Raw genomic sequence first — 25,921 nt, 5'->3', positions numbered from 1 at the left:
AGGCTTGCGTCATCAGTCGCACGAAGTCCAATTTGCCAGCTCGAAGCGCAATCTCCTCGGCCCCTTTCTAGCTTTTTTGTTCTCCGATCAGACAAAGCGCACGTTTGCGCTTCTTTGAGGCGCGCTTAAAAATGATACGCCGCCTTCGTGGAATTTCCTTCCTGCTGATGGTATAATCTCCCGATGCACGATCTAGTATTATCAGAGATAGCATTAACTAATATCCCGGGTGGTTTCAATAGTCGGTTTGGTTTATCTTCACGATTTCTTCAGCATTGTTGGTAAGGTCCCCGGGCAAATCCTTATCAAGCCTATGGCTCTATAGCGTGAGTACCTCGTTTGACTGTGCGTTTCTGGTATGACGTTCTAACGACGAATGGATAGATCTCGACTGAGTCCCTAGGGTCTGCACTTCCCAAAGTCACACCTGCGCCGCCTGCTGATGTCGGTTTGCCGGACGTTTACTATGTTGGACTGTGGACATATTGCAGCTTGTCTGGCGACCAGGAGATCTCATGTCCACACCGCAAGATCTTCCCACCCCTCTTCTTCTTCGATCTCCCGCTTGTTCTCTTACACGACCTGCTTGCCTCAGCCTCAGCCACACCAAATACCGACATAGGAAACAACATTTTTTTTCCATCCGATATCTACCCCGTCCCATCTCCCCGCGTTTTCATGAGCTTCACGATTCCTCAGATTTTGGCATATGCTACTTCATTCTGCTATGTCATTGCATTCTTCGCCTCGCTCTCGGCCGCCATAACTCTCACATTCACGCTGTACCCGCCGAAGTGGCCGGCTTTATCGTTGCTGATGGGATATTCGGAGTTTGCACCTCGACCTGCTCCCAAGAGCCGAGTGCGTGCTCTGCGCCGTGCAAGTTCAATTTGCGCATGTGCTCTCAGTTTTGGTGCGATCACTGGAATACTTCATGTTGGCATTGTTCTGTTCAAGCTGAATCACGAAATCACATTGGCATATGATGTTGCGCGGGTAAATTTTTTGGCGTTGAGTGAACTGCTATGCACTGCGGTGTTTGGACTGTTGTCATATATCTCCGTTCGGAAGTATACATCTCGGGCCGCGGGGAGAGAGCTGCCGAGCTATAAGAACAACGTGTATTTGGATATGACCTCGCCGGCGTCGCAGAGCGGCACCATGGTAAATGCTCTCTTCGCTTCGCTCAGCTCGCCCCGGAAGGTGTCGCCGCAGTCGGAATCGGTGTTTGGGTCCAAGCATGCGCCATTGTCGTATTTGCAAGAATCACAAAAAGTGGCGTCAATACTGGCATTGCCGTCGCTATGGGGTCGAACCTTTGACAACTTAACAGCACCTTCGGATACTCTTTCGTCAATGGTGATGCCTGACTAGACGACTTGTTTCTCAAACATATTAGATTGGCTTGTGTGAGATTGTTTGCGACTCTTCTTGCTATTCTCATTTGGACATGCATTGATTTTGGCTTGTCGTGTTGGATTTGTCGGACAATTGGCAAAGTGACATTCATGGTATTATGACGGAGCAATGGAATTTTTATTAGGGCTCACGGGCAAAGGACAAAATGATTAATTTTGTTTGAGATGGCATAACTGGATTATTTTGAAACGGTTCTTTTGGTATTGCTGCTTGTAATCAATAACAGTATAATTCGGGTATCATTTCATGTCTTTGTCAGGCAGCAGCCGAGTATATAGGTTGCTTGCTATATAGAAATTCTCATGTGATGCCCTACGTGTCCAGCCATATGAGCTGGGCGAGTCGCTTCGATCTGCTTTAGAGTCTGCAGTTACTCATGTCGTTGTCGGTAACTTGTGATTGCCCGCCTATAAAAAGATTAATCAAGCTTGAAGGGTAGAAAGAGCGGGGATTGTCGTTGCGTACCGAATACAACAGCCGGTTCTGGCGAAGTACAAATCCCCTCGCACACTTAGATATGCAGTCCGCGCACTGCTGCCACGCTCCAGACTTGCCTACGTTAACCGCCATTTCCATCGGCCATCAGGTCTACGGATCATACTACAGCATCAAACGACATCCAAGGCACATCCCAACTCGAGATGTCGAACGTTGACTTTCTCGGCAAGGCAATTGATATAGTGCAGAAGGCTATTCAGGCCGACACGGCTGAGAACTTCCCGGAAGCCTATAAGCAGTACATAGCGAGCCTGGAGTACTTCATGAAGGCTGTTAAATGTACGCTGGGCTTCATTTATGTGCATTGAAGAGCACTCTTATATACTGACTTTATCGTTTCCTCGAAGATGAAAAAAATCAGAAGAACAGGGAAATGATAACGGCGAAGACGAAGGAATATATGGAACGAGCCGAAAGCTTGAAAGAATACATTACCAACCAGGAACGGAAATCAAAGAAGGCAGTATCTGCCAACGGCAAGGAGAGCGGGAAATCGAAAAAGTGAGTATGAATCGAGCTGCTTTGGGCTCCGGTGGGACTGGTCACACGCCCTCCTTGACTGGCAGAGGTGATGCGGCATGCTAACACATGAGAGCAGGAAGGGTGGCGATGATAGCGACGACGACGATGCCGATACAAAGAAGTTGCGGGGTGCTCTTGCGGGTAGGCTTGCTTATTTTAAACCTGAGATTATCTCAATCTGGCTGTTCACTAAGCTGAATCACAGGTGCTATTCTGACGGAGAAGCCCAACGTGCGATGGGAAGATGTTGCCGGTCTCGAACTTGCAAAGGAAGCGCTCAAAGAAGCAGTTATTCTCCCCATCAAATTCCCACATCTCTTCACCGGCAACCGGCGACCTGTGTCTGGCATCCTACTCTACGGACCGCCAGGAACAGGTAAGTCCTATCTCGCTAAGGCTGTGGCCACAGAAGCGAACTCTACCTTTTTCTCGGTCAGCTCGTCAGATCTCGTCAGTAAATGGATGGGTGAGTCCGAGCGATTAGTGAAGCAGTTGTTCACGATGGCACGAGAGAACAAGCCGTCGGTTATCTTCATCGACGAAGTCGATGCGCTGTGCGGGCCTCGTGGCGAAGGCGAGAGCGAGGCATCTCGACGTATTAAAACAGAATTGCTCGTGCAGATGAACGGTGTCGGCAACGATGCCAGCGGCGTTCTTGTTCTTGGTGCTACAAATATTCCGTGGCAGCTAGACAGTGCCATTCGCCGTCGATTCGAACGGCGTATATACATTGCTCTGCCAGATGTGGAAGCCCGCACGACCATGTTCAAGCTGAATGTCGGATCCACTCCGTGCGAACTGACGCAGGCCGACTACCGCGCCCTGGGAGATATGACCGATGGCTACTCCGGCCACGATATCGCAGTTGCAGTGCGTGACGCTCTGATGCAGCCCGTCCGAAAGGTGCAGATGGCGACGCATTTCAAGCCGATTGAGACGGCAGAAGGCAAGCGGAAGCTGACGCCGTGCTCACCTGGTGATCCTAACGCGGTAGAAATGTCGTGGATGGACATCGCCGGGGACGAGCTGCAGGAGCCGCCATTGTTGTTTAAAGATTTCGTCAAGGCCGTGAAGAGCTCGCGGCCGACAGTCAACGCGGACGATGTCAAGAAGCATGACGAGTTTACGAAGGATTTTGGCTCGGAAGGAAACTAAAGTTGGATGGATGGATGTCCGTCTAGCCGGCGTATGATAAGCACTGCTGCGTTGTTGCCTTATTTTAATTAGTCCGATCTGCTGCGCGTTTATTTAGTTGTTGCACATTTATTTTTTGCTTTAGTGTCTATATTTTTTGAATTGGCTTGCTTGCGTATGTAAGACATGTACGTACATTGGCATAATAGTAAGCCAGGAGGCAGGGTTGGTGGCAGTTATTTCTCTGAATAGTATAAAGTCTTGGTCAACAGGTGAGGATGTAGCGGCAAGTCGGCAATCCCGGATTCATGTGTGATATTTGCAGCAACAACAGGTCTAGTGCTAATCCCGCCATTTCACGAACACTGCTGGCGGCATGGAACTGGTGATGCCTATCGCAAACTCTCAACGCCCTAGCCCTGGACAAGCCTGTCGTCATGTGGAACACGGACCGCGGCGGCCTGTGCCACCTGTGACGCCGCAGTGGCGCAGTCCGCTCGACTCCACAATAGCTCACGGGCTCACGGTCACACGTCATAGCTGGCGCCAGCCAATTCACTCACTGCAGTCGTACTCGCCACAATTTGCTTCTTGCTGATATTTCGGCTTGCTTGGATTTGCGTCTGGAACCGTTTTCTATCAGCAGCATTGGCGGCTCACTAAGAGAATCTGTAGCTGGACGTCGTGACGTTCATCTGCATAGAGCTCGCAGTTCACACGTCGGTTAGCGCTCGTCGACAAGTTACTTCAAAATGACGATAGAAACCTCGAGGTATCTTCTATTGGTTACGTTTTCAGCTACAGAGCATGCAGCGACTAACATATCACAGGTCCGTCCTGAGGAGGACAACGTCGTTTGTCGATACCTCGAGTTTCATATCTCGCGCAGCATGCGTGACCATCAAGCACTGGCAGCTACGCGACCTCGTCTGCAAGACGTCAAACCCACGTGAGGTCCTGTATGCGTGCAATGATTTTGCTGTTGCGCTGGATATGGCGACGGGAAAATCGACGGTGTGCGCGAAGTTTACGTTTGAACCTCGATGCATCGCCACTGCTTTCGACTTTGTCGCGGCTGGAGGCGTCGTACAGCGCGGCCAGCTTGGCGTAACTTACCGACCTAGCGATCCCGAGTCTACAAGTCCGGTTACCACGATCGAGTTGGGTGGGTATATCAATAACTCAATATCTTTGTTCAAGGCGCGATCGTCCTCGGTCTCGGCGTTAGTGTGCAACAACGACCACACTCTACGGATAGTCGACATCAGTCCGTCCGGGTACAGCGTGCTCAGTACAATGCAGGTGCCTGTCCCGTTAAATCACGCCAGCATCTCCGCGGATCAGAAGGTCATGATCGCGTGTGGCGACTCGGCCCACCTGTTTATGTTCCATCCGGAGGAACGGCTACCGTCGGAGACGGCGCTCATGGACGAGTTCGTGTCTACGCATGTGGACAGTACGAACTGGAAACAGACACTCACACTGCCAACGTCCATGGACGCTGGGTTTTCAACCGCTTTCAGTCCGTCCGGAGTTTTGTTTGCTGTTGCAGCGCAAGATGGAGTGGCAAGCATATTTGATTCACGAATGCTTCCATCAAAGCCCTGTATCAATACGCATGATACGGTACGACCACTCAAATACCTCGAATCTACGCGGCCGCGGGAAGGGCTTGGCGCGTTTCGATGTCTGAAGTTCTCTAGCGGTGCGGAAGACTTGTTGCTAATAGCAGAGCAAGCTGGACGAGTGCACGTGGTCGACACACGACGATTGGAGGACCGTCAGATTCTGGAAATACCGCCGGTGTTACCGCGGTCCCGAGCTCGGCGAGAAGACTATGGCGCCGGTAATGGCAGCTCGTCCTGGCGCGGACGCCGCTACCTGTATTCTCTGCAGCGGCCACCACCACCACCGGCATCGTCAAGCGATAGGCGTCCTGTCGGAGAACGACGGATTTCGGCATCAGGGATATCGGTGCCAGTTTACAGTTTAGCTACAGACGATAGCGGCCCAAGTTCAAGACCGTGTCCACAAGTGGCGTCGTGTGAAGAGCCGTCGCAGGAGAGATACGACGGTGACGTGGACGAGAGAGAGAGCTCTGAGGGACAGGACGACGATGAGGTTCGGTGCTGTGATGTTGAAACCGAGTCAACGCGACAGGAGAGCACTGCCGAAACACTTCGAGTCAGGCGTTCATTCAGACCTGCCCCCGACTTTTTGTCGAGCTTGGCTGACATGCCGATACGTGCTCGCAGTTATGCCTTTTGCAGCGCAGAGACTGATATTTCGGGACTTGCGTGGAGCGACGAAGATGGGGGGTCTATTATTGTAGGCTGGGACACCGGTATCGGACAGTGGTCTGTGGACAGATGGGGACGGCGCGTTTTTCCATCGTACAACATGCGATAGCTAGCTGGATGATTTGCTTCGTACTGAGGCAACTTGCAGGTTATTCTTCGTACGAACGCTTTTGGATTTTGCGCACGGAATGGCGTATAATATGGGAAGCAAGCATGGTCAATTTCAGGCGCGAATTATATTGGGATTAGCTCTCCTCATTCATGGTAGCGACGGCAGCGGCGAATGGCGGTAGTATTTTTCAAATGGTCATTCATGAGGAGCACTGCAAGGAAAGAAATTGATTTGGTGCTTGTTGGTTGTAGTTGCGGGGTGCGCTACTAGTTAAGTATTTGAGTGTTCGTTATTATTTAGTTTACTGCATGTCTTTCTTGTGCGCTTCGCTTGTTCTGTATTTAGTTTCTAGCGCAACCATGTTCATCTCGTGTGTTGGTGCTGTGCTTTGCTGTATCTGGCAGAGTTACGCCTGCCATCCTAGCCAACCCATCCTGGAATGTGCTTGGGTATCCTGGTTGTGGACAGCTCGGGCAGCTTATACTGCGTTATATGTGCACGAAACAACAACTCGGATGGGCAAGCTACCTGCGGAAGCTTGATACAAGAGCACTGTGGAACAAGCATAACCGCGTCCCTTCCGCTCGCACAAACCGCAACGTGGGATTCATCGCGAAGCTGGGCCCGTCGTGCCAGCAACCGGCGGCCGACGAACTCTGCGCAACGCCTATGAAACACTTTCGTACACGGGCCCTGTTATCGCAGCTTCGTCTTGCGAACTATTGGCCAGCGACGGCGCACAGCAAAGCGAGAAGATGGAGCGGAGTCGCGCACAAAACGAAGTCTAATCAGCCATCCACCGGAGCAGAACACGGGGTTCTCGTGCTGCAGGCTGCGTCTCCCGCGTAAAGGCAGGCACGTCCGACCCGGTCGGCGCTGCGAACGAAATTAGCGCCGTTGGCACGATCGAGGGTCGGCCCTTGTGACTTCTGCGCCTCCTGGGTCCCTTCACGACTAAGAACTAGAATGCGGAGTCCCCACACACGAATGAATCCACCACACACCGCACGAGGCCTGCACGCGCTTAAGCTACGCTGCGCGACGTGCGGCCGGCCAAAATGCGCAGTTTTCGAGACTCGTCTTCTGCCCAACGGGATGCAGCAATGAACTGGCTGTGATATATACCGCAGCGAATTGCAGGCTTCAGCGACAGCGCGGACTGCGGAGCGTGCTTGCTGTCGTCGTGGCTGTACGCATGGTAGCGATACGCCGCTCAAGCAGCTGCGGCCAGCTGACGCGAGTACGAGACTACGACGTGCAGCTTCTTCCCTGCTACTCCGCAGCCCGTCGCCGAAAGTCGCCACTTCTTCTCTTTGGGACAGTTGCTGCTCCACGTCATGAGCAGCAGACGCGCAGCAGATCAGATCATAGACAACAGAAAGGACGTCACAACGACGTAGTGCCCCGCCATATGATATGCCTCGGAAGAATGCCGGGACTCTGCGAATCTGGCCCGGACTTGGCTGTATTTTGAGCGACGACCCGCACGACCCAACCGCCACGCCGTCTGTGAGCTGGCGCAGAATGTCGCGAAGACCCGGGTGCGTGCTGCGGCCCCCGTCCCGGTTCTTTCCGACCCCGCCATTTGCGCTGCATCGCGGGGCGCACGCGAGCAGCAGAGAGGCGCTGCCGGGCGGGGGCGGGGGCCCGGCCAATAGGATCGCTTGCTTTCGTCGTACAAAGCGGCCAGCTTCCGTCGCCGCAGCGACGCAGCGACGCAGCGACGCAGAGCACGACGACCGACGGTTGCAGATGCTGCCTGGCGCAGTGCCTGGCGCAGCGCCGTCCGGCCCGTCCACGATGCTTGGACCGCACGTCTGCCGTAAGGCGTTAGGGCGCCAGCCCAGGCAGCCTAGTCGAGCGACGTGACGCCGCCGGACGCAAGCCGCCACGCCGGTCGCAGGGGGCAATTTAGGAGAGTCAGCCCGGGGTACCGAGGAAGACGCATGCCTGAACGGCTGCGGATGCCGCCGCAACTGTGCAACCAACAAAACTGTAAAGGCCAGCCGCCGCCGCCGCCAATTCCGGGGGGCGATGCTTCCATCGCGCAAGAACGCGCCATTAGTATATATCTGCGCTATGCCCCCCGTGCCGCGCGTGTCTTGTACTTCTGCACCGTATCTTCTTCCCTCTATAACCTACTATCCAACCGCGCTGCTTGCCTCACGCGACTCTAGCCTGCTACTGTCGCTCGGTGATTGACTATTCAAATCACCTATCTGTTATTCTACACAACCACACTCTCAATACACGATACACGATGGTCGACTACGATAGCTACGGTCCCATGGTATGTTGTGGCGACGTCTGTCTTGGTACGCAGAGTCGGGAGGTTAACGGTTAACTGCAGGACGGCGTTGACCCCCTGGCACCTTGCGACATCCCTATGGACGACCACGAGGAGGAGGCCTATGCCGAGGGTTCGCATCCCGGCATCTGCGGGCTCTGGAAGAACCCTTACTTCAAGGACGCCACTAATGACGCCACCGCCTCGAGCATCGCTGCCGCCTTCAACGACAAGATCCACGAGAAGGTCCACCAGAACTACAGCCACTGTGTTGAGAAGGTCGAGTCCGAGTCTGCTGCTTCCAGCACGTACTCCAGCCGCCGTAACAGCGCGACTGTCGACCCCGTCGCCAAGCACAACTAAGCAACAGTCTTCTTCCATCGGCATATATTCTTAATCCTCCCCATTGGATGAGAGGGCAGCAATGCACGGCGTGGCTATAGAAGGCCCGTCTTGGCTGGGATGGTTTGCGCTACACTCTGACACGCGTCTTTCATCTGACTTGACTTCACTGTCGCATTCATGACAACAACACAGCATAACTTCGATTGCAAGTTTCTCTTCGGTTTCGCCACATTTATTCGGAATGGTTATTGGGTTAAAGCTTCGGTTCTAAGCTTTGGTTTTTTATCACGTGTTAGTATAATTAAAGAATTTACTTCTCATCACCATCAAATCTATCACGTAATCTGGTCTCTGTTTTTGTATTGCTGGGCGGTGATCTCCTTGACGCATCTGTGTTTGACTCGGGTTAAGTGTAGCCTCACACTTCTGGCCCCGCATGAAATTTTACCGCAGTATTGACGAATCGTCACAGCTTGTGCATTGAAGTTTACCAAACCAGACAGCTTCCCTCTACTTATAATCCTCAACATCTCTGCCTTGCCCTTGCCTAATAAAACAATTTGTATTCGTGTCCAATTCCCAACATCTGTATCATGCGGCTCAGCTCGTGATGTTAGACGGAATATCGGGCTAGGGTTCTGAACGGCCGCCAAATCTTGAAAGCCCTCTGCGAGTGACGAGCCATTAGAACGTGTGTGCTTGACCGGCGATAAAATAATAAGCCCAAGCTTTGTGCTTGGCTGTGTTGTGAATGCAGCGACTAAAATGGACACGCAAGTTCAATGTACGCTGCCGAACTAACCACGATTGTAGTCCCACAGAGACAGTCCCGTGTCGTCGTTATGCAACTAATTAATTAGCCAGAGCTAATGTGACTAGCGATTTCGGGACTTCGCCTTTGAGAAAAATTGTCAAATTATTCGCCGTTTCGGTTGCAATGTTTGCCAGAGCTTCTTGCGTCAAGAAGGCTTGATGGCCGGTGATGCAGACGTTTGGGAACGTAAGCAGACGAGAAAAGGTATCGTCTTGAATCACATCGTCTGACGTATCTTCGAAATAGAGGCCGCTCTCGTTTTCGTATACGTCCATTCCCACCTGACCAACCTTGCCGGTCTTGAGATGCTTGATCAACGCAATAGTGTCGATCAGACCGCCGCGCGACGTGTTGATGATCATGACCTTCACGCGAAATTAGTACAAAATGCGCCCAACCTAACATTACAGAAATCAAAGCCATACCGATGTCTTCATTTTCGAAAGACTCTCGTCGTTGATCATATGATATGTCGACGGTAGCAGTGGACAATGAAGAGAGACAATATCACTTGTGGCTAACAGCTCATCCAGAGGGACGTACGTCATGTTGTATTCAGCCGCCATCTTTTCATTTGGATATGGATCATAACAAACCACGTCGCAGCCGAATCCATTGCAGATCTTGCCTGTAAGCAGACCAATTTTGCCAGTGCCGACGATTCCTATCCGTTTCTTGTACAGGTCGAATCCAGTCAAGCCTTCAAGTGAGAAATTTCCAGCCCGCACACGAGTGTATGCCTTGTGTAGGTTGCGATTAAGCATGAGCATAAGCCCAATCGTGAACTCAGCCACCGCGTAGGGAGAGTACGCCGGTACTCGCGCAACTTGCACATTGAACTTGTGCGCCGCCACAATGTCGACGTTGTTGAAGCCGGCGCATCGAAGAAGCACGTATTTTAATCCAGATTCAGCTAAAATCTGAATTCCTTTTGCGCTGAGCGTGTCGTTCACGAATATGCAGATCGCCTGGTATCCCTTTGCGAGTGGGATGGTTTCGTCGTCGAGACGCGTCTGGAGGAAAACTGGACACAAATTGACCTTCTGGAACTCGGGCTCGAGGTGCAATATATCATATTTCTATGATATTTATACGTCAATAAAGCAGCCACGTTGGAGTATCTCCACTATTGCATACCTTCGTCGAAAAGATGGCGACTTGTAGTCTGTTGGCGTTGCGTTAGATGATGCTCTCATATATCGCTGTAACGTGCACGTGTCGAGGAGACAATTGAAATGATTGCTCACTTTTCTTCCTCTGCCATTTTGATAGCATGCGGTCACCAGTAGACACTTCGATCGTAGAGCTAAATTCCGGTGTTGTTGAAATCAGGTGGCGATTGTAGCACGACGCCAAGGAGGTCGCACCAGCCCCGCCCAACGTAGGACTAAGTCGGCGGAAGTTGGAACTTAAGTTCGTCCCGAATGGCATCCGCCGCAACAAATATAATCCGATATTCATGAATTTAGTTTACATCATTATTTTTTTCTATCATACATCTCTCTGGTCCACAGAAGGTCACATCTCGCCGCACTGGACAATGATCACGTCGAGGGGGGACGGCTTGTCGCTGTCGTCGGTCGGCACATGCTCTATTTTGCGGACGACGTCTTGACCTTCAATAACGCGACCAAAAACGACATGCTTTTTATCTAGATGAGGAAGAGCTGCGCAGGAAATGAAAAATTGGCATCCATTGGTATTGGGACCCGAATTTGCCATGGATAGCGAGAATGGTTCGTCTGTACTGCCGTTAGCCACGAGCCCTTCCGCGAGAGATGTACATGCACGCTAGGACTCACGTTGAAACTCAAAGCCTTCGTCGGCAAATGTGGTGGTACCGTAGATGGACATTGATCCAGTGCCATTGTTCCTCAGGAAATCGCCCCCTTGAATCATGAAGTCCTTAATGATGCGGTGGAATCGAGAACCCTTGTAGCCTTGAGGAACGCCATTGACCTTGTATTCACCGGTGCATAGTTGACGAAAATTTTCCGCAGTCTTTGGAAGTTTGTCCTTGAACAGTTGGAATTTAATCCTTCCAATAGGCTGTGCTAAACACGATTAGTTCATTGATGGATCAAGCGCTACTTGCTGTGCTAACGTACATCCTAAGTTAACCTGGTTGCAAGAGAGTCAGCACCACGCCTCAACGGGTCAGAGCGATCTGAGTAGTACTCACATCGAAGAAGACTATCGGATTGGAAAAGTCGTAAGGGTCAGAATGGCTATCGTTGGACGAGGCGATCTTGTTGAGTGTTGGGGGGGCTTGAATGGTGGCCATCCCGGCGTCGTAGATCAAAGCTAAGACTGACAAGGTTGGACGACGAGATTTGCGGAGTCTACCGGGCCCCGTGACTTCTGAACATGAAGGGTGATCATGAGACCAATTTAAGCTTATCGCAGAGTCGGAGCAGTGGAAGCTTTAATTTGGTATCGCGGTCAGATGCGCTTGGTCAGAAGCGCTTGGACGGCGGGGCTGAGGCGACCGAGCACATGAGCATCTTGCAAAAGCTCTAGGCGTATCAGAGACTTGACCTCTTGCATCATCATATGTTTTCCGCAAAATTTCTCTGCAAGAGTCGAGAGACAATCTAGTAGAAGAAAGACCCCGAGGCAACAGGGCCCGCGCGGGCGAGATGGGGTCAATATATATGAAAATCCCATTGTGTGCGTAATTTGCAGCTCGGACTCCCCACTTCGCCAAGTGGTCGTCGATATCGCGATGACTGCTCGGAGACAGTCGCGGACGCTGGTGCTGTTCCCGTTGATAAACGAGGCCAACCAGACCCGAACTCCATAGCCCAGGCCGCGCTGTGAGACGATTCTGGAGCACTCTGGGCCGTCGATGGCGTAATTCGCGAAATCGCTTTCTGCGCCATTATTTTTGCTGCTCTTTCAGCATCTCCGTCTCCGCCTCAGAAAAAACCTTATCCCGAGACTACTAGAACTCCGCCGCCGCCCCCATTATTTGCATTTGCTCGCTTGCAGCGCCTCGTCAATTTCCTGCCGAGTTTTCTTCTCGACGTCTTCCCCTCTCCTCTCAATGCTTGCGATACTTGAGTCACGGTAGCTGCCTGCCGAAGTACCTGCCTGCGTACATATCGTCGAGAACTTCATTACCGCTTATAATTCGTTATCGTGCTGGGCACCTTGCTGTCTCGTTGTCAGCACTATCTCACACGAAAGAACAGACTCACCGAGCCGCGAGCTCTGTCCTTCAGCTCGACGTAATTCACAATGTCTACCACAGTAACACCAACGACAACTTCACTGGAGACGTCCACAGCAACGTCTTCCGGCGTTGCTCAGACCTCATCAGCGGCTGCCGATGGAGGTCACAAGTCAACAAACTCCCCGCTGTTGTTTTTTATCGCTCTTGGTTTCGGCATCGTATTTGCAAATCTATGGTGAGTTTTGTCTATCAGTTGTATATCGGGAATACCCAAAAGCTGACTTTGCAGGATCGTGGTGGTCGTGAAATACTGCATCCGCCGCCGTCGGCTACGGGCCCGTGTGCTCGCCGCAACAGAAGGCGGTAGGATGCCATACGAGGGCTACGATGATGCGGGCTTTGACCTCGGGCTTCTTCGTCCACCGCCTCGCCGCCGCCGAGAAAAGAAGGTGCTTACCGCACCCGAGGTGGACGAGAGGTTCCCGATCCAGAAGTACAAGCTGTGGCGTCACGAGCGAGAGCGAGCGGGACTTTCCACCGCCGGCGGAGTTGCTTCTCAGATGCAGAGCAATGCACCATCGATCGCTCCGAGCCGGCCTGCGAGTATTGTCGTTGATCATGCCCAGGCGGAGGTAATTGCGGAAAAGGACAAGGATGCTCTTACGATCGTGGAGCAAGCAGAAGCAGAGGTCGTCAACGCAGGTGCTTCTGAGGCCGGTTCTGCGCCTGTGAAGAAGCATGCCCCGAGCATCAAAGACGATCATGCAGACAATGAGTTGCAGCCTACAATTACGAACGCCACAACCGCTAATCTTTCAGCGGTCTTGCCAGACGACGAAGAGTACAACAAAACTGATGTTGATGACGTACAGACTCATCCTAACGTGAACCCCGATCTCGCAGAGACTACGGGTGATATCTGCGCGATCTGCTTAGAACAACTGGAAGACGACGATGACATTCGCGGATTGACCTGCGGTCATGCGTTCCACGCAACTTGCATCGAGCCGTGGCTCACTCTTCGACGTGCATGCTGTCCTCTGTGCAAGGCAGACTATTTTGTTCCCAAGGCGCCCGCCATTCCGGCTCCAGCAGCGTCTCGGAGACCTGAGGGGCACATCGAAGGTGTCATACCAGTGCGTCGCCTTGAGGGGAGTGCACCTGGAACGGTGTCGTACTTCATAGATGCAGGAGACCAGCCCATGGTACGGTATTTGACCCCGGAGGGAACTCTCGAAACGAGAACGACGAGAAATACCGGTAACTGGACTGCGCGATTTGTGCTAAGTAGACTACCGCGGGCTGAACGAGAACGGAACCCGACGCCTGCAGTTGACTCTGCAACTGTCGAGAACGGATTCGCTCAAGCTGAGGTGGATGAGAGACAGGCTCGGAGAGAGCGGAGGCGGCGACAACGAGAGGAACAGATTCGCGCACAGCGAACCACAGAGGATGACATTGCCATGGGATACGGTCTGCACGGAGCAGTGCTATGAGTAACGATTTATGATTTTTCGCTTTTGGTTTTCATATTTTTTTTTTTTGGTTTGCAATGACTGTGCTAGGGAATAGTTTATTGTACTTTTCATTTGTTTCTGTGACGCAAGTTTCTGTTGAGCGGCATACATGTAGTGCTGATTGTTCAGTGGACATTTGGAAGACTCTATGAAGTTTATTGGAGCGCTAACGACAGCATTTATTTTGCCGCAGCAGGCGTATGGGTTAGTGTTTACAAGCCAATATATAACAACTTTCGGAGCCCCAGCGGTAGAGGCCGTGGTTGCGCACACACTCGCGCATGTGTAACTCGTCTCAGATGGATGCCAGGAGATGAGATGATCGTGTCTACTGCGAAGCTGTGACATTGGGGCTGTTCACGTTGGTAGCAACGTCGTCGTACATGTGTAACCTGTCAGCCGAGTAATAGCCAGGTGGTGTACGCAAGTCGAAGCGCGACCTCAAATCGAGAACTGTGAAGAGCCTCATACGACGAGTAAAATCCGAACTTCGACTGCCCCAAGGTATCACAAACATAAGCAAGCGCCAAGGACGTAGTGGACATGAAAATCAGGAGGGCAGGTGGCGAATGAGTGGCACACATTGACCGCACACTTGTCGGGGCCACGGTGCCACGAAGCTGGCGCGCTGACAGCATTCTATCTGTCGCTCATGCGGTTTACACACAGAATGAAGCACCAGCAAGAGAGACATATGGCAAAGTGCGGCCACAGCGGCTTCATCCCAATGGGGAGCCGGGAGGATGGATTCATGATATGCGAAGTGGGCAAACGAACGGCGTAGCAAGGGGTGACAGTCTGGCGGCGAAGTGGAGAGGAAACGGATGAGAGAGCCAAGGAGGCGAACGCGGGCGAGTCTAGGGGGTGAATCTTGGGAAGTGCGATTATCACGAAACATAAGTCCACACCAGCTATCTGCTACCTGCTAGCCGTATATGATGTGTACGGGGCAGAAAGAGAGCTTGCCGTCACGCGTCGCTCCGCCGCCCCCGTCGGGCGCGTATGAAGCGCGTACACAGGTGATGCAAGTGGAAGGCGACGCGTTGGGATTTGGAATGCGCTTGGACCAACGCGGGAAGGGGCGGGGACGCACGGGGCTGATTCAACAACGTAACGGTAGCACGTGTACAAACTTTCAGCGCATTAGGGTTTAAAGAGAGGAGGCTGCTTGGTATGGCTCCTCTGATCGAACTTGTCCTCCCACATGCCAGCAACACGGCAAGGTGCTGCGTGTTATTGCAAGAGACTCCTACGGCGGACCAGCTAATTGCGCACTGTTGGCTGCAATATGACGGGCAGGTTACGTAGGTAGTACCGGCGTGACAGCTGCACCGGATTGTGTATGAAATTTTCTCCGCGCCTATCCTGCACGCACATTGACGTCACACATATGGCGGGACCACCGCTCTATATGGGAGGGCCGCCTCGCCACTCAGCAAGGAGCTCGTTCACGGCTTGCCGCGAGCATGCGCCAATCCGACAATGTTCCGCTAATCGGCGCTAGCTAGCAGCCAAAACACAAGCAGAAGTTGCTGAACACACTCTGTGATGACAGACCCGTGTGAACGTTGACTTTGAGCTGCACGCCGTAAGTCGAAAAGGGCGGTCCTAGCCTGCTTTGGCAAGAGGTCGCCAATTTATGACAGTTGACGCGGTAGAAGCCTTGCAGAACCAAGCCGGAGAAGGCCAGGCGCAGAAAGCGTCGAAACGCGCGGCGGTCTGCTCCGCATCGTCGCGTCCGGATTCTGCTATGGTGCCACGCATTGAGTTTGGCTGAGGCGCGCAAGAGAAAAAATAGGGGCGGGTGCTAGGGAATCCAGGGATGTCCCGTGCGACGACTAGGGACTGACGTAGCGCGCCGTGGCTAGTGGGTAGCTTGCATCAGAACAGTCACGAACTTGGCGCGATCGCAACTGACGACGACAAATCCACTGCACGACCCGCACCGAGGCTCCGAGTGGATGTGTAGAGGCGCCAGAGCCGTGGGCGATTTATGAGCGCTGCGCGGGCAGAATCCGGACGGGGGCCATGGGACGCGGGAGCCTTGCGCCTACGACTGTGCCATTATCATATCACAGTGGGATGGCTTCGCTCGGCGAATTAAAAATAGCAGTTGAGAGCCGCGCCGAAATAGATAGGTTAATTTTATGCAAACAGAGCTGTGTGACCGCTGGCTGTTTCGCGACTCCGTGCGTGCTTGTGGAGGAACGTTCCGTGCATACAGATGCGCGAGAGACGGGAGCAGCAAACAGCATGGCACTGCAGAGCCACACGATAGCGCAGTTTCGCGTCACAGCAGTCTCGCAGTCTCTACGCACAGAAGTCGGAGTATTTCTGTTGTGTATTCTGCGTGGCCTTCCTGCCTGCGTCGGCCGTCTAGCCACCGCCAGGCCCAGGGCAGTGACGGCACCGGCGACTCGGTGCGCGGAGGAAGCGCTTTGCTAGGCCAGCCCTGTTTCCTCCATAGCTGCACGTCACCCTGGGCCTCCTTACAGCGGACCCGGCGCGTGAGGGCGCGAGGACGGCCGGCCAGGCGGGCTGACGGGAAGCGCTGACTGGCGGGGCGGCGGCCCCTTGCGTGCGGTTGCTGGCCGGCTCGTGTGACGCGGGCAGCGACGCGCGCAGCCGCACGGGCGCACATCCACGGCGCGGCTTGCGTGGGTGTGGCATAAACGCGTCACGGCGGCGCGGTTGGCGCGCGGGAAGGGCGATCCTCCCACAGCGGTGCCAACATTCCACGGCGCTCAGAGCACATTCCTGAGTCCGGCCGCGTTCCCTGACGCCCCGATCTGCCCTGCCGCGCCAGCGACGACCGTCGTTACCTCTGTCCTCCTCGTGCCGGTCGCAGCAGGATCTCGCGGCAGGACGCAGCGCTAATCCCGTCACCCACAGGCGCCCGCGACGAGAGTAACCGCGCTCCAGCGTACCGCTCACCATTCCTCTGCGTCCGGCTGCCCTCATTTCCCTCTCACATTTCTCATGTGCCCGTGGACGCGTCCGTCTCCTGCCTTGATCTCCTTCGAACGTGACTCGCCTTCGCCTCTTATACCGTCGGGCGCCCTTCGTCTACGCACTCCCTCATCGTCGCTCCTCTCCTTGTATCGTACCGTCCCGCCCGCCTTCGCCCAGCAGTATCTCTGTGCTGACCTGACGCGTGTCTGTCGCCATCCCTCGCCTTAGTCGGTCGGTCGTTCGTTCTTTACTCTCACGCTTCGCGTGATATCACAAGTCGCTCCTTCCTGAGCTCCAGTCACTCTTTTTGAAGTCCGCATCAGGATCGCTGCCTTTCGTTATTGTCTTGTCTTGTTCCTGCCGTCCGTCTACGTGACTCAATCATCATCTCGACACGCGTCCCCACCAGCATTTACCACCTCGTTTTAGCATACACCAATACCAGTCACCATGTACCAAGCTGAGCCCACTGTACCTATGTCCCCAGTCGAGTCTGTCCACTTCAAGCAGGACCGCAGCACTCGTCTCCGTGAAATCGAACGTGTTGGCGTCACCAAGGTTGAGGACGAATACAAGGATGAAATCGACGAGTACCAGAAGGTTTTGGAGGTATACAGACGCGTCGTGTTTGTGTGTCTTAGCACGTGTCTAACTGAACGCGTCTAGATGGCGACCATTCCTGATCTCGCAATGATGAACCTTCAGCCTGAACTTGAATGGCACATGCGCCCTTACCTTCTCGACTTCCTCATCGAGTCACACATCTCTCTTAATCTGCTGCCGCAGACTCTCTTTTTGACGGTCAACCTCATTGACCGTTACTGCTCTCGGCGAATTGTCTTCAAGAAACATTACCAGCTTGTCGGCTGCGCCGCTCTCTGGATCGCGTCCAAATACGAGGATAAGAAAGACCGTATTCCCAACGTTCGTGAGCTCAAGATTATGTGCTGCGATGCGTATGAGGAGGATATGTTCGTTCAAATGGAGGGGCACGTCTTGAGCACCCTGGAGTGGTCCATTGGCCACCCTACCGCCTACCATTTCCTCAAACAGCAGCTTCGCTATAACTGCAGCCCGACTCTCGAGCATCTCTCTCACTACCTTGCCGAGCTGGCTATGTTCCACAAATCATTCCTCGGCTTTCCGTCCAGCGTTATCGCTTCCTCAGCTAGCTTCCTCGCTCAGCATGTTCTCAGCAACAAGATGTCTCTCCCCGTGTGCACCTCTTCAGCTCAGGAGTCTGCTTGCGTTGCTCTGCTTGCGCAGTTTATTATGCACACGCCGTCGCAGTCTCTTCAAAAGAAGTTTTCATCGCCAACCTTTTCGCAAGTCGGCCTCATTCTCCAGGACTATGTCGCACGTAAGAACAGCGCTGCGTTGTCGTTTCCTCCTACTCCTCCTGCGACGAGCGAGCGTGGAATGCCTGGATTCGATAGCAAGGACGCTGACGAAATGACGGACGCCCGCTACACCGGCTTCAACATGCCTGATCCCGGTGCATCCTACATGACTCCTCCATGCACGCCCGACGAACCTTGCCTGCCAAATTTCGCTGCGGTCCAGGCCTGCTAGATTTTGCTACCACTCTTGTTCTTTGCCCGGGGTTTTCTCGAGCGGAGTGTATATGATATTTTCATTTGCATGACCGGTGGAGACTTTGTTTACACTGCTTGGTCCGTGATTGATCGTGTGTCAATTATCAACCAAGATGAGGGGATTTTTTCTATGAGATCAAATGTGAAGATTTCGTTACAGGCGAATGAAACTTAATATTACCTCGTGAATAGGTGATTGTGTCATCGTGGCATTGTGATTATATTTTTTGTCTAGCCAAGAAGGGGCTTGTCTTAGACTATTTGCGCGTGCTTTTCAGGTGTTAGGTCTCATTTACGTGCAATATCTGTCCCTAGGTTTTTCAACATCGGCTGTGTTATTTGTGCTTTTTGCATTCATTTATATTGTTATCACCACTATGTTACGAAGCGTCCCTTGCATGTTGAAATGGGTTGGCATGATTTCTGATGATGTGTGGATTCGCGCTACCGCGCGCTGAATTCTGTTCTCTTCTTGATTCCGCGGTTACCACCAGGCCATAATTTATGAAAGTTTATGACGATGGTCGACCAAGATCTTCTGAGGGAGGGTTTTAACGAACGTATTGACTATGATTTGTTTCCTCACTCTTCTCTCTCACGCTCTTTTTTTGTGTAATTGTTGCTACCGCTTTGATGGCAAATGTTAGCAAGTCTGACGGGCGTTCCCTTCATTACTGTATTTTTTTAATTATTTCCGTTAACTAATTTTATGTCAATTATCATGCATGTAAGGGTCATTAATGTCAGATAATAGTAAGGCAAAAGTACTGAGATAATGTGAAATTTAAATTAGAACCAACCGTCACACTAAGTGGGCTAAAATCACTCGATGAAGCAGAACGCCACGGGCATATGCGATGGTAATGCGCCACCATCTTCCCGGCATGTAGCGTCAGGCAAAGAATAGATGAGCTGTGGTTACAATGTACATTCTATTATCAAAAGCGACGATCCCATTTTTCTAGTCAACCCATAAAACAACATGCAAACGAACGTTGGTAGCCGTTGTGTCATCTGCAAGGTACATTATTACAGCAAAGAACGGAACAAAAACTCCAGACGTCATTATTTCACCGAAGAACTCCAATAGTAAAATACTAAAAGATAGATATATATAAACAAGACACAGATGCCTAAATCCTGTAGAGATGAATGAGCTATTGCAAGGTATTTTTAACGTCACCATCGTCAGTGCTGTTCTCGCTGGTGCCATAAGGACTGCTGCTGCTGCCGACCTTCAGTCCGGGTTCAAAGATTCCGCGCATCTCCGCGAGGCGCGCGGCGACACCCTCATCTTCGTCACTGACGGGTGGGAGCTTCACCTGCAGCAGACGTTTCCAGGGTATCATCACGCCAAGCGGTTTCTCCTCATTGAATTCGAGACCCTCGAGCCAGCCGCGGTAGAGATCGTCGTTTTGCCAGACCGAGGCGAGTTGCAGACGAACTTGTTCCGGGAAGTAGAAGCCAAGGGCCTGTATGTGTGCAAGTTTCCGGCGAACCCAGGAATGTAACTGCGGTGGCATGAAGGACGCCGCGATGCATAGATAACTGTGGGCCACGAAGAGCATGCCAGGCTCGTTGTGCTCCATGGCCTCGAAACCGGAAACCATGCGCGCCATGAGCACTGCTATCTCGGTCGTGTCCTTGGGATCCTCAATGAGCGAAGCACTTGTGGTTGATAGCGGAGCGTAGGACGAGAAGTAGAGCTTCCAGGCATAGTAGATGTATAGAAGGACACCGCTTTCCGGGATGCGAAAGCATATTGGTGGCACCTCTCGCCGATCTAGTTCGCTCAGGTGACTCCCTATGGGCTCCTCGGTATGCCGGAACTGCTCCGGATCAAGCGCCTTCAGCCACTGCATACTGCGCACACGAAGCCGCTCGATGGTCACAAGTTCTCGCCGGCCAGTGAACCCGCCGCTGCGGATGCACGCAGCGAAGTTCGCCAAGTCGGCAAACAGACCAAGAAGTTCGGACGTATCGATGAGCAAGCGCCAACGTGAATCAGAAGTGAAGAACGGGCGGAAAACTTGCATGTGCGAACGGTTCGCGTAGATCCAGTTTTCCTCGAGACTGGTGGGCCGACCAGACAGTACAGAGCGACGGACGTCCATTGAGCGCAGCCAGTGAAACATAAAAAGATGCTTGTCGTTGCGGAAGAAAGTATCGGACGAATATGTATGGAAGATGTGGAAGATGATTTTTTGGTGCTGGATCTCGTTAGAGACGTTGCCGAGGTAAATCTCGATAACCGACAAGATCAAAATCGCGCAAAGCACGTCCGTGTTGGCTTGTTCGAGTACGGGCCGCAGGCTGGCGATGCACTTTTCGTAGTACTGGAACATGCTCGCGAGATAGCGCTCACCATGGCGGATGGCGTAGTGATACGACGTGAACGCCGCGAGAGCGTACATGAGCGGCGGGCAGGTGTGTGCGTTGCAGAGTAAAGAGTCGAAGAAATCGCAGGCATCGTGGGAGATGAAAAAGTGGCTGTGCGTGATGTTTCTGCGGTGGTATCGGAACAAAAGCAAGATCTCAGGTGGTAGAGTCGGGCTCAGGCCGGTTGCGTCTCCAAACTCGCTGCTGTCTTCGGGCGGCGGAAGCGACAGAATCGAATCTGACCGTGGGAGCTCAGCTGGTTGTGATGGCGGAAGCGACGATGATACTGCTCGTGGATATAGCGTCGGTGGTAGCTGGGTCAAGGATGCCTCTTGTGACGGCGGCGGCGGCGGTGGCATATAGTCGTAGCCATTTTCCTGGGGAGATATCGTTGCAGACATCTCAGAATTGTCCATGTGATCTTTTGCCTCATCGTCGCTGGAGCCTGGAGTCGTGTGTATTGACGCGGTGGGCGAGGAAGACGAAGGCTCCGACACAGGCTTTCGTCTCTTCGCAGAGCCAGGCGCGGTACTCCCAGCGCCAGCTGCGTTGGCGGCAGCAGCAGCGCGCTTGAGCTTGCGCGCCAGGTGTGCGCGCTGCTTCTTCGACATTGTGAGCCGTGGTGGCGGGAAGATGCATTCCCGATCGCCTTTCAGGCACCTATTGCATCGTGGCCGGGTCTCGTCGCATTTGACGCGCCGCTTGCGACAGGTGTAGCAGCCAGAGCGAGTGCGTCGATGTGGTCCAGGAGCATTGGGGTCGACGACGGCGGCCGAGGAGCCAGCGGCAGCGGCAGCGGCAGCGGCAGCGGCAGCGGCGTTGGCGGCTTCCACGACAACGTCGTCGTCGTCGTAGTCGGCCGTTGGGTCCAACATTATTGAGTCGAGGTCCGGGATGGCTGGCATTTTTGCGGAGAAACAAGACAGCGGCGGCGACGCACGCCGACAAGGACGACGGCCAGAAGGGAGGGAGGGGAGGGTGGTGCGGGCAGTGGCGAGTGAGAGAGAGGGGAGGGCGGACGAGGAAAGGAGGAGTGGAGTGCAGTGGAGCGGGCGCGGGAGGGTCGGTCGAGAAGCGCGACGAGGAGCAGTAGCAGTTAGGTTTGCCAAAAACGAGCAGCCGCGGTCGAAGCTCTCGCAGCGCACAGAAGAAGCGGTTGGCTGTCACGGGGCCCTTGCCGCCCAGTACTGGCTCCGCGCTGTTCGCCGCTTTGCGCGAAAACAAGCCGGTTCCGGTATGGCTCCATGTGGCAATGGCGCCGGCACCCACCGCCGACACGGGCCCCGCAAATCCTTCCGCGGTAGGCCTGGCGTTGCGAGCGCAGGTGACGACACGCAGGGCGCGCCGTCCGGACCCGTGACGGCGCAATCTCGCGCACGCACTGCAGTGACTTCGCGGACGCGCACGTTCTGCCCCGCCTTACGTCACCGCAATTGTTCTGGTATCGTCAGTCCGGTACACAGGCAGCGTAGGCTCCTGCACACTGGCACCCAGAGTAGCCGCGCTGCGGAGATCCTCGGCTTGTCCTGTGAACGCCCGGCCCACGACCCCACACTTCAGTCTCCGCTCGACGCATCTGCCATTTTCCCCGCGTCTTGGTGCGCACAGCAACGTCTTCGTTTGCCCTCCTTCTAACACAGTTTCTGGACCGAGGAACTTAACAAGACTGCGTACATCTCGCAGACGTCCCTCCACCCCGCTCACAGCCTTTCAGATCCTGGAGTATAATTCTCGTGTCGCGCCTCGATCGCAACAACACCCCGCTCTACACGCGCCCCTTCTTGAGGCTTCTTCCCAGCACATACCCCCAATGTCCGAGCTTCGCTTTGACGGCAAGACCATCGTCGTCACTGGCGCCGGTGGCGGCATCGGCAAGCAGTACTGTCTCTTCTTCGCCTCACGCGGCGCCAACGTTGTCGTCAATGATCTCGGCTCTAGCTTCAAAGGCGAAGGACATTCTTCCAAAGCTGCCGATGTCGTCGTCGACGAGATCGTCAATGCTGGTGGCAAAGCCGTTGCCAATTACGATTCTGTTGAATTCGGCGACAAGATCATCGAGACCGCAGTCAAGGCCTTCGGCTCCGTTCACATCCTCATCAATAATGCAGGCATTCTCCGCGACGTGTCTTTCAAGAACATGAAAGACCAGGACTGGGACCTCATTCAGACTGTCCACGTCACAGGCGCTTACAAGACCACCAAGGCCGCCTGGCCGTACTTCCGGAAGCAGAAGTTTGGCCGCATCATCAATACCGCCTCTGCTGCGGGTCTCTACGGCTCCTTCGGCCAGGCGAATTACTCCTCCGCAAAGCTCGGCCTTGTTGGATTTACCGAGAGTCTCGCAAAGGAAGGTGGGAAATACAACATTCTTGCAAATGTCATCGCGCCAATCGCTGCCAGCCGAATGACGGAAACCATCATGACTGAGGACCTTCTCAAGCTCCTCAAGCCGGAATGGATTGTTCCTCTTGTTGCATATCTGGCTCATGAAGACACGAGTGACACAGGCGGTATTTTTGAAGCCGGCGCGGGCTTTGTTTCGAAACTCCGATGGGAACGCAGCAATGGCATAGTGTTTAAGACTGACAGCAGCTTCACTCCCCGTGCCATTCTCGCGCGCTGGAACGAGATCGGCGACTTCAAGTCCTCGCCGCCTCAGCATCCCGATGGGCCCAATGATTTTGTTGCTTTACTGGAGGCTACTCAAGGTCTTGCTCCTAATCAGCAGGGCTCGATCGATGTGAACATGAAGGACAAGGTAGTCATCGTCACCGGCTCTGGCGGTGGTCTTGGTCGTGCCTACGCTCTGCTCTTTGCCAAGTACGGCGCAAAGCTCGTTATCAACGATGTCGGCAACCCCAACGGAACCGCAGACGAGATCAACAAGCTATACGGAGCCGGCACCGCCGTTACCGACAACCACTCGGTGGAGGATGGCGACGCCGTTGTCAAGACCGCTCTCGAGAGCTTTGGAGCAATTCACGTTATCGTTAACAATGCCGGAATTCTTCGCGATAAGTCGTTTGCCGGCATGACTGACGACCAATGGAACCTCGTTCTCGCGGTGCACTTACGTGGCACTTACAAGATGACGAAGGCCGCATGGCCGCACTTTCTCAAGCAAAAGTACGGCCGCATTCTCAACACTACCTCGACATCTGGGATCTATGGCAACTTTGGCCAGGCCAACTATGCGACTGCGAAGTGCGGCATTCTTGGCTTCACAAAGACACTTGCTCTCGAGGGAGCGAAGAACAACATCATCGCAAATGCCATTGCTCCCAATGCCGGCACAAATATGACGCGCACTATTCTGCCCGAGGAGCTTGTTCAGGCATTCAAGCCCGACTACGTTGCTCCGCTCACAGTCTTGCTATGCTCCGACAAGGCACCCGCAACTGGATCGTGCTTCGAGATCGGTTCCGGCTGGATCGGCCAGACGCGATGGCAGCGCACGGGTGGTATAGGATTCCCTGTCGACAGAAAGTTGCTTCCCGAGACAATCAGTGAAAAGTGGAACGAGATCACAGATTTCGATGATGGCCGCGCAACGAATCCCCAGACTGCCCAAGAGAGTATGGAAGCCATATTCCAGAACGCTACAAACAAGTCCGGGTCTTACACCGACAAGGTTTTCCCGGAGCACAAATTCAAGTACGACACGAAGGACCTGATTCTCTACAATCTCGGCGTCGGTGCTACCGCTAAGGATCTGAAGTACGTGTTTGAGGGCGCCGATGACTTCACTGTGGTGCCCACTTTCGGTGTCGTCCCTTACTTTGGCGGACAGAGCGCGATAGACATGAGCGACCTGGTTCCGAATTTCAGCCCGATGATGCTTCTACACGGCGAGCAGTACCTCGAGATCCGTCAATGGCCTTTGGCTCCGGAGGCAGAGCTGATATCGAAGCCTCGGGTGCTGGAAGTCTTGGACAAGGGTAAGGCCGGTGTTGTCGTGACTGCGTTCGACACTTTTGACTCAAGCACCGGAAAGATTATCTTCCACAATGAATCTACGATTTTCATCAGAGGATCCGGTGGCTTCGGTGGTCCCAGCAAAGGGGCAGATCGCGGTGCTGCCACTGCGGCCAATATCCCGCCCAAGCGAGCCCCCGATCTCGTCAAGACCGTCAAGACTTCGGATGACCAGGCCGCAATATACCGTCTATCTGGCGACTTCAACCCACTGCATATCGACCCCGAGTTTGCTGCCGTCGGCAAATTCCCGAGGCCAATTCTCCATGGCCTGTGCACGTTCGGAATCTCCGGAAAGCAGATCTTTGAGAACTTTGGCCCGTTCAAAAACATCAAGGTCAGATTTGCGGGTCATGTATTCCCCGGCGAGACTCTCAAGGTTGAGATGTGGAAGGTCGACAACGGCGAGAAGATCATTTTCCAGACCACTGTCGTTGAGCGCAACGTCGTCGCCATATCCGCTGCGGCTGCGGAACTTGAAGACGGCACTGGCTCATCTACTTCCAAGTTATAATGATTTTTACGACAAACAAGAGGAAACAAATGCGCTTTGCTGTACTGTATATAATTGAGAATTGAAAATCCCGTGTCGGATTTTGATCGTCCACCGATTCAACCTCAGGAAGTAGTTGGGACAGGTCACAAAGATGTTCGCGCGTCGGGCCCGTGCAAGCGTGCCATGCGCAACGGGGGCTTACCGCACAGCTTGAGTGACCGATCTTAATGGCAGGTTAACTAATTGCGTTCAGATCTACATAATAGCAACTAGAATGCTCAGATGTCGTGAAACACTAGTCATAAATAGCCTCCTCAAATTTCAGGCCGACGAACACCGTGTGATCAGGTCTGAGATGCAAACCTTAATATCCGTGATTTTTGGCTGCACCAGCAGAGCCA

The 25,921-nt window shown here is 53.4% G+C and overlaps 9 protein-coding genes across 9 annotated transcripts; 6 read left to right on the top strand and 3 right to left on the bottom strand.

The window, feature by feature from the left end:
- Nucleotides 1–2: 2 nt before the first annotated feature.
- On the top strand, nucleotides 3–1,860 carry V1518DRAFT_12707 (uncharacterized protein). The gene is made up of 3 exons (XM_066900715.1): nucleotides 3–170; nucleotides 243–326; nucleotides 385–1,860. The coding sequence occupies exons 1-3, from the start codon at nucleotides 132–134 to the stop codon at nucleotides 1,372–1,374; spliced, it is 1,113 nt and encodes a 370-aa protein (XP_066761853.1). The 5' UTR covers nucleotides 3–131; the 3' UTR covers nucleotides 1,375–1,860.
- A 536-nt stretch (nucleotides 1,861–2,396) lies between these two features.
- V1518DRAFT_408614 (P-loop containing nucleoside triphosphate hydrolase protein) lies at nucleotides 2,397–3,955 on the top strand. The gene is made up of 2 exons (XM_066902167.1): nucleotides 2,397–2,580; nucleotides 2,645–3,955. Exons 1-2 carry the CDS (start codon nucleotides 2,496–2,498, stop codon nucleotides 3,592–3,594), a joined length of 1,035 nt encoding a protein of 344 aa, XP_066761852.1. The 5' UTR covers nucleotides 2,397–2,495; the 3' UTR covers nucleotides 3,595–3,955.
- On the top strand, nucleotides 3,939–6,358 carry V1518DRAFT_408612 (uncharacterized protein). The gene is made up of 2 exons (XM_066902166.1): nucleotides 3,939–4,345; nucleotides 4,404–6,358. The coding sequence occupies exons 1-2, from the start codon at nucleotides 4,326–4,328 to the stop codon at nucleotides 5,980–5,982; spliced, it is 1,599 nt and encodes a 532-aa protein (XP_066761851.1). The 5' UTR covers nucleotides 3,939–4,325; the 3' UTR covers nucleotides 5,983–6,358.
- A 3,111-nt stretch (nucleotides 6,359–9,469) lies between these two features.
- V1518DRAFT_424433 (D-isomer specific 2-hydroxyacid dehydrogenase) lies at nucleotides 9,470–10,695 on the bottom strand (the record flags this gene model as incomplete). The annotated part of the gene is made up of 4 exons (XM_066905865.1): nucleotides 9,470–9,796; nucleotides 9,857–10,510; nucleotides 10,569–10,596; nucleotides 10,679–10,695. The coding sequence occupies 4 exons, from the start codon at nucleotides 10,693–10,695 to the stop codon at nucleotides 9,470–9,472; spliced, it is 1,026 nt and encodes a 341-aa protein (XP_066761850.1).
- A 254-nt stretch (nucleotides 10,696–10,949) lies between these two features.
- On the bottom strand, nucleotides 10,950–11,715 carry V1518DRAFT_402835 (cyclophilin-like domain-containing protein; the record flags this gene model as incomplete). The annotated part of the gene is made up of 4 exons (XM_066901848.1): nucleotides 10,950–11,173; nucleotides 11,234–11,485; nucleotides 11,540–11,552; nucleotides 11,614–11,715. The coding sequence occupies 4 exons, from the start codon at nucleotides 11,713–11,715 to the stop codon at nucleotides 10,950–10,952; spliced, it is 591 nt and encodes a 196-aa protein (XP_066761849.1).
- Nucleotides 11,716–12,418: 703 nt separating this feature from the next.
- On the top strand, nucleotides 12,419–14,368 carry V1518DRAFT_408600 (uncharacterized protein). The gene is made up of 2 exons (XM_066902165.1): nucleotides 12,419–12,841; nucleotides 12,896–14,368. The coding sequence occupies exons 1-2, from the start codon at nucleotides 12,672–12,674 to the stop codon at nucleotides 14,100–14,102; spliced, it is 1,377 nt and encodes a 458-aa protein (XP_066761848.1). The 5' UTR covers nucleotides 12,419–12,671; the 3' UTR covers nucleotides 14,103–14,368.
- Nucleotides 14,369–17,552: 3,184 nt separating this feature from the next.
- Nucleotides 17,553–18,647, top strand: V1518DRAFT_368951 (cyclin-like protein; the record flags this gene model as incomplete). The annotated part of the gene is made up of 2 exons (XM_066901252.1): nucleotides 17,553–17,684; nucleotides 17,742–18,647. The coding sequence occupies 2 exons, from the start codon at nucleotides 17,553–17,555 to the stop codon at nucleotides 18,645–18,647; spliced, it is 1,038 nt and encodes a 345-aa protein (XP_066761847.1).
- A 743-nt stretch (nucleotides 18,648–19,390) lies between these two features.
- V1518DRAFT_408595 (uncharacterized protein) lies at nucleotides 19,391–21,829 on the bottom strand. Its single transcript, XM_066902164.1, has one exon. The coding sequence runs from the start codon at nucleotides 21,658–21,660 to the stop codon at nucleotides 19,828–19,830; it is 1,833 nt and encodes a 610-aa protein (XP_066761846.1). The 5' UTR covers nucleotides 21,661–21,829; the 3' UTR covers nucleotides 19,391–19,827.
- A 734-nt stretch (nucleotides 21,830–22,563) lies between these two features.
- V1518DRAFT_408594 (uncharacterized protein) lies at nucleotides 22,564–25,921 on the top strand. The gene has a single exon (XM_066902163.1). It carries the CDS (start codon nucleotides 22,860–22,862, stop codon nucleotides 25,536–25,538), a length of 2,679 nt encoding a protein of 892 aa, XP_066761845.1. The 5' UTR covers nucleotides 22,564–22,859; the 3' UTR covers nucleotides 25,539–25,921.

This window comes from Limtongia smithiae (assembly GCF_038497785.1).
Source record: "Limtongia smithiae strain NRRL Y-17922 unplaced genomic scaffold V1518scaffold_1, whole genome shotgun sequence".
Classification (NCBI taxonomy): Eukaryota; Fungi; Ascomycota; class Lipomycetes; order Lipomycetales; family Lipomycetaceae; genus Limtongia; species Limtongia smithiae.
The sequence above is the reverse complement of the archived record's forward strand: the minus strand, read 5'-3'. Positions and strand labels throughout refer to the sequence as shown.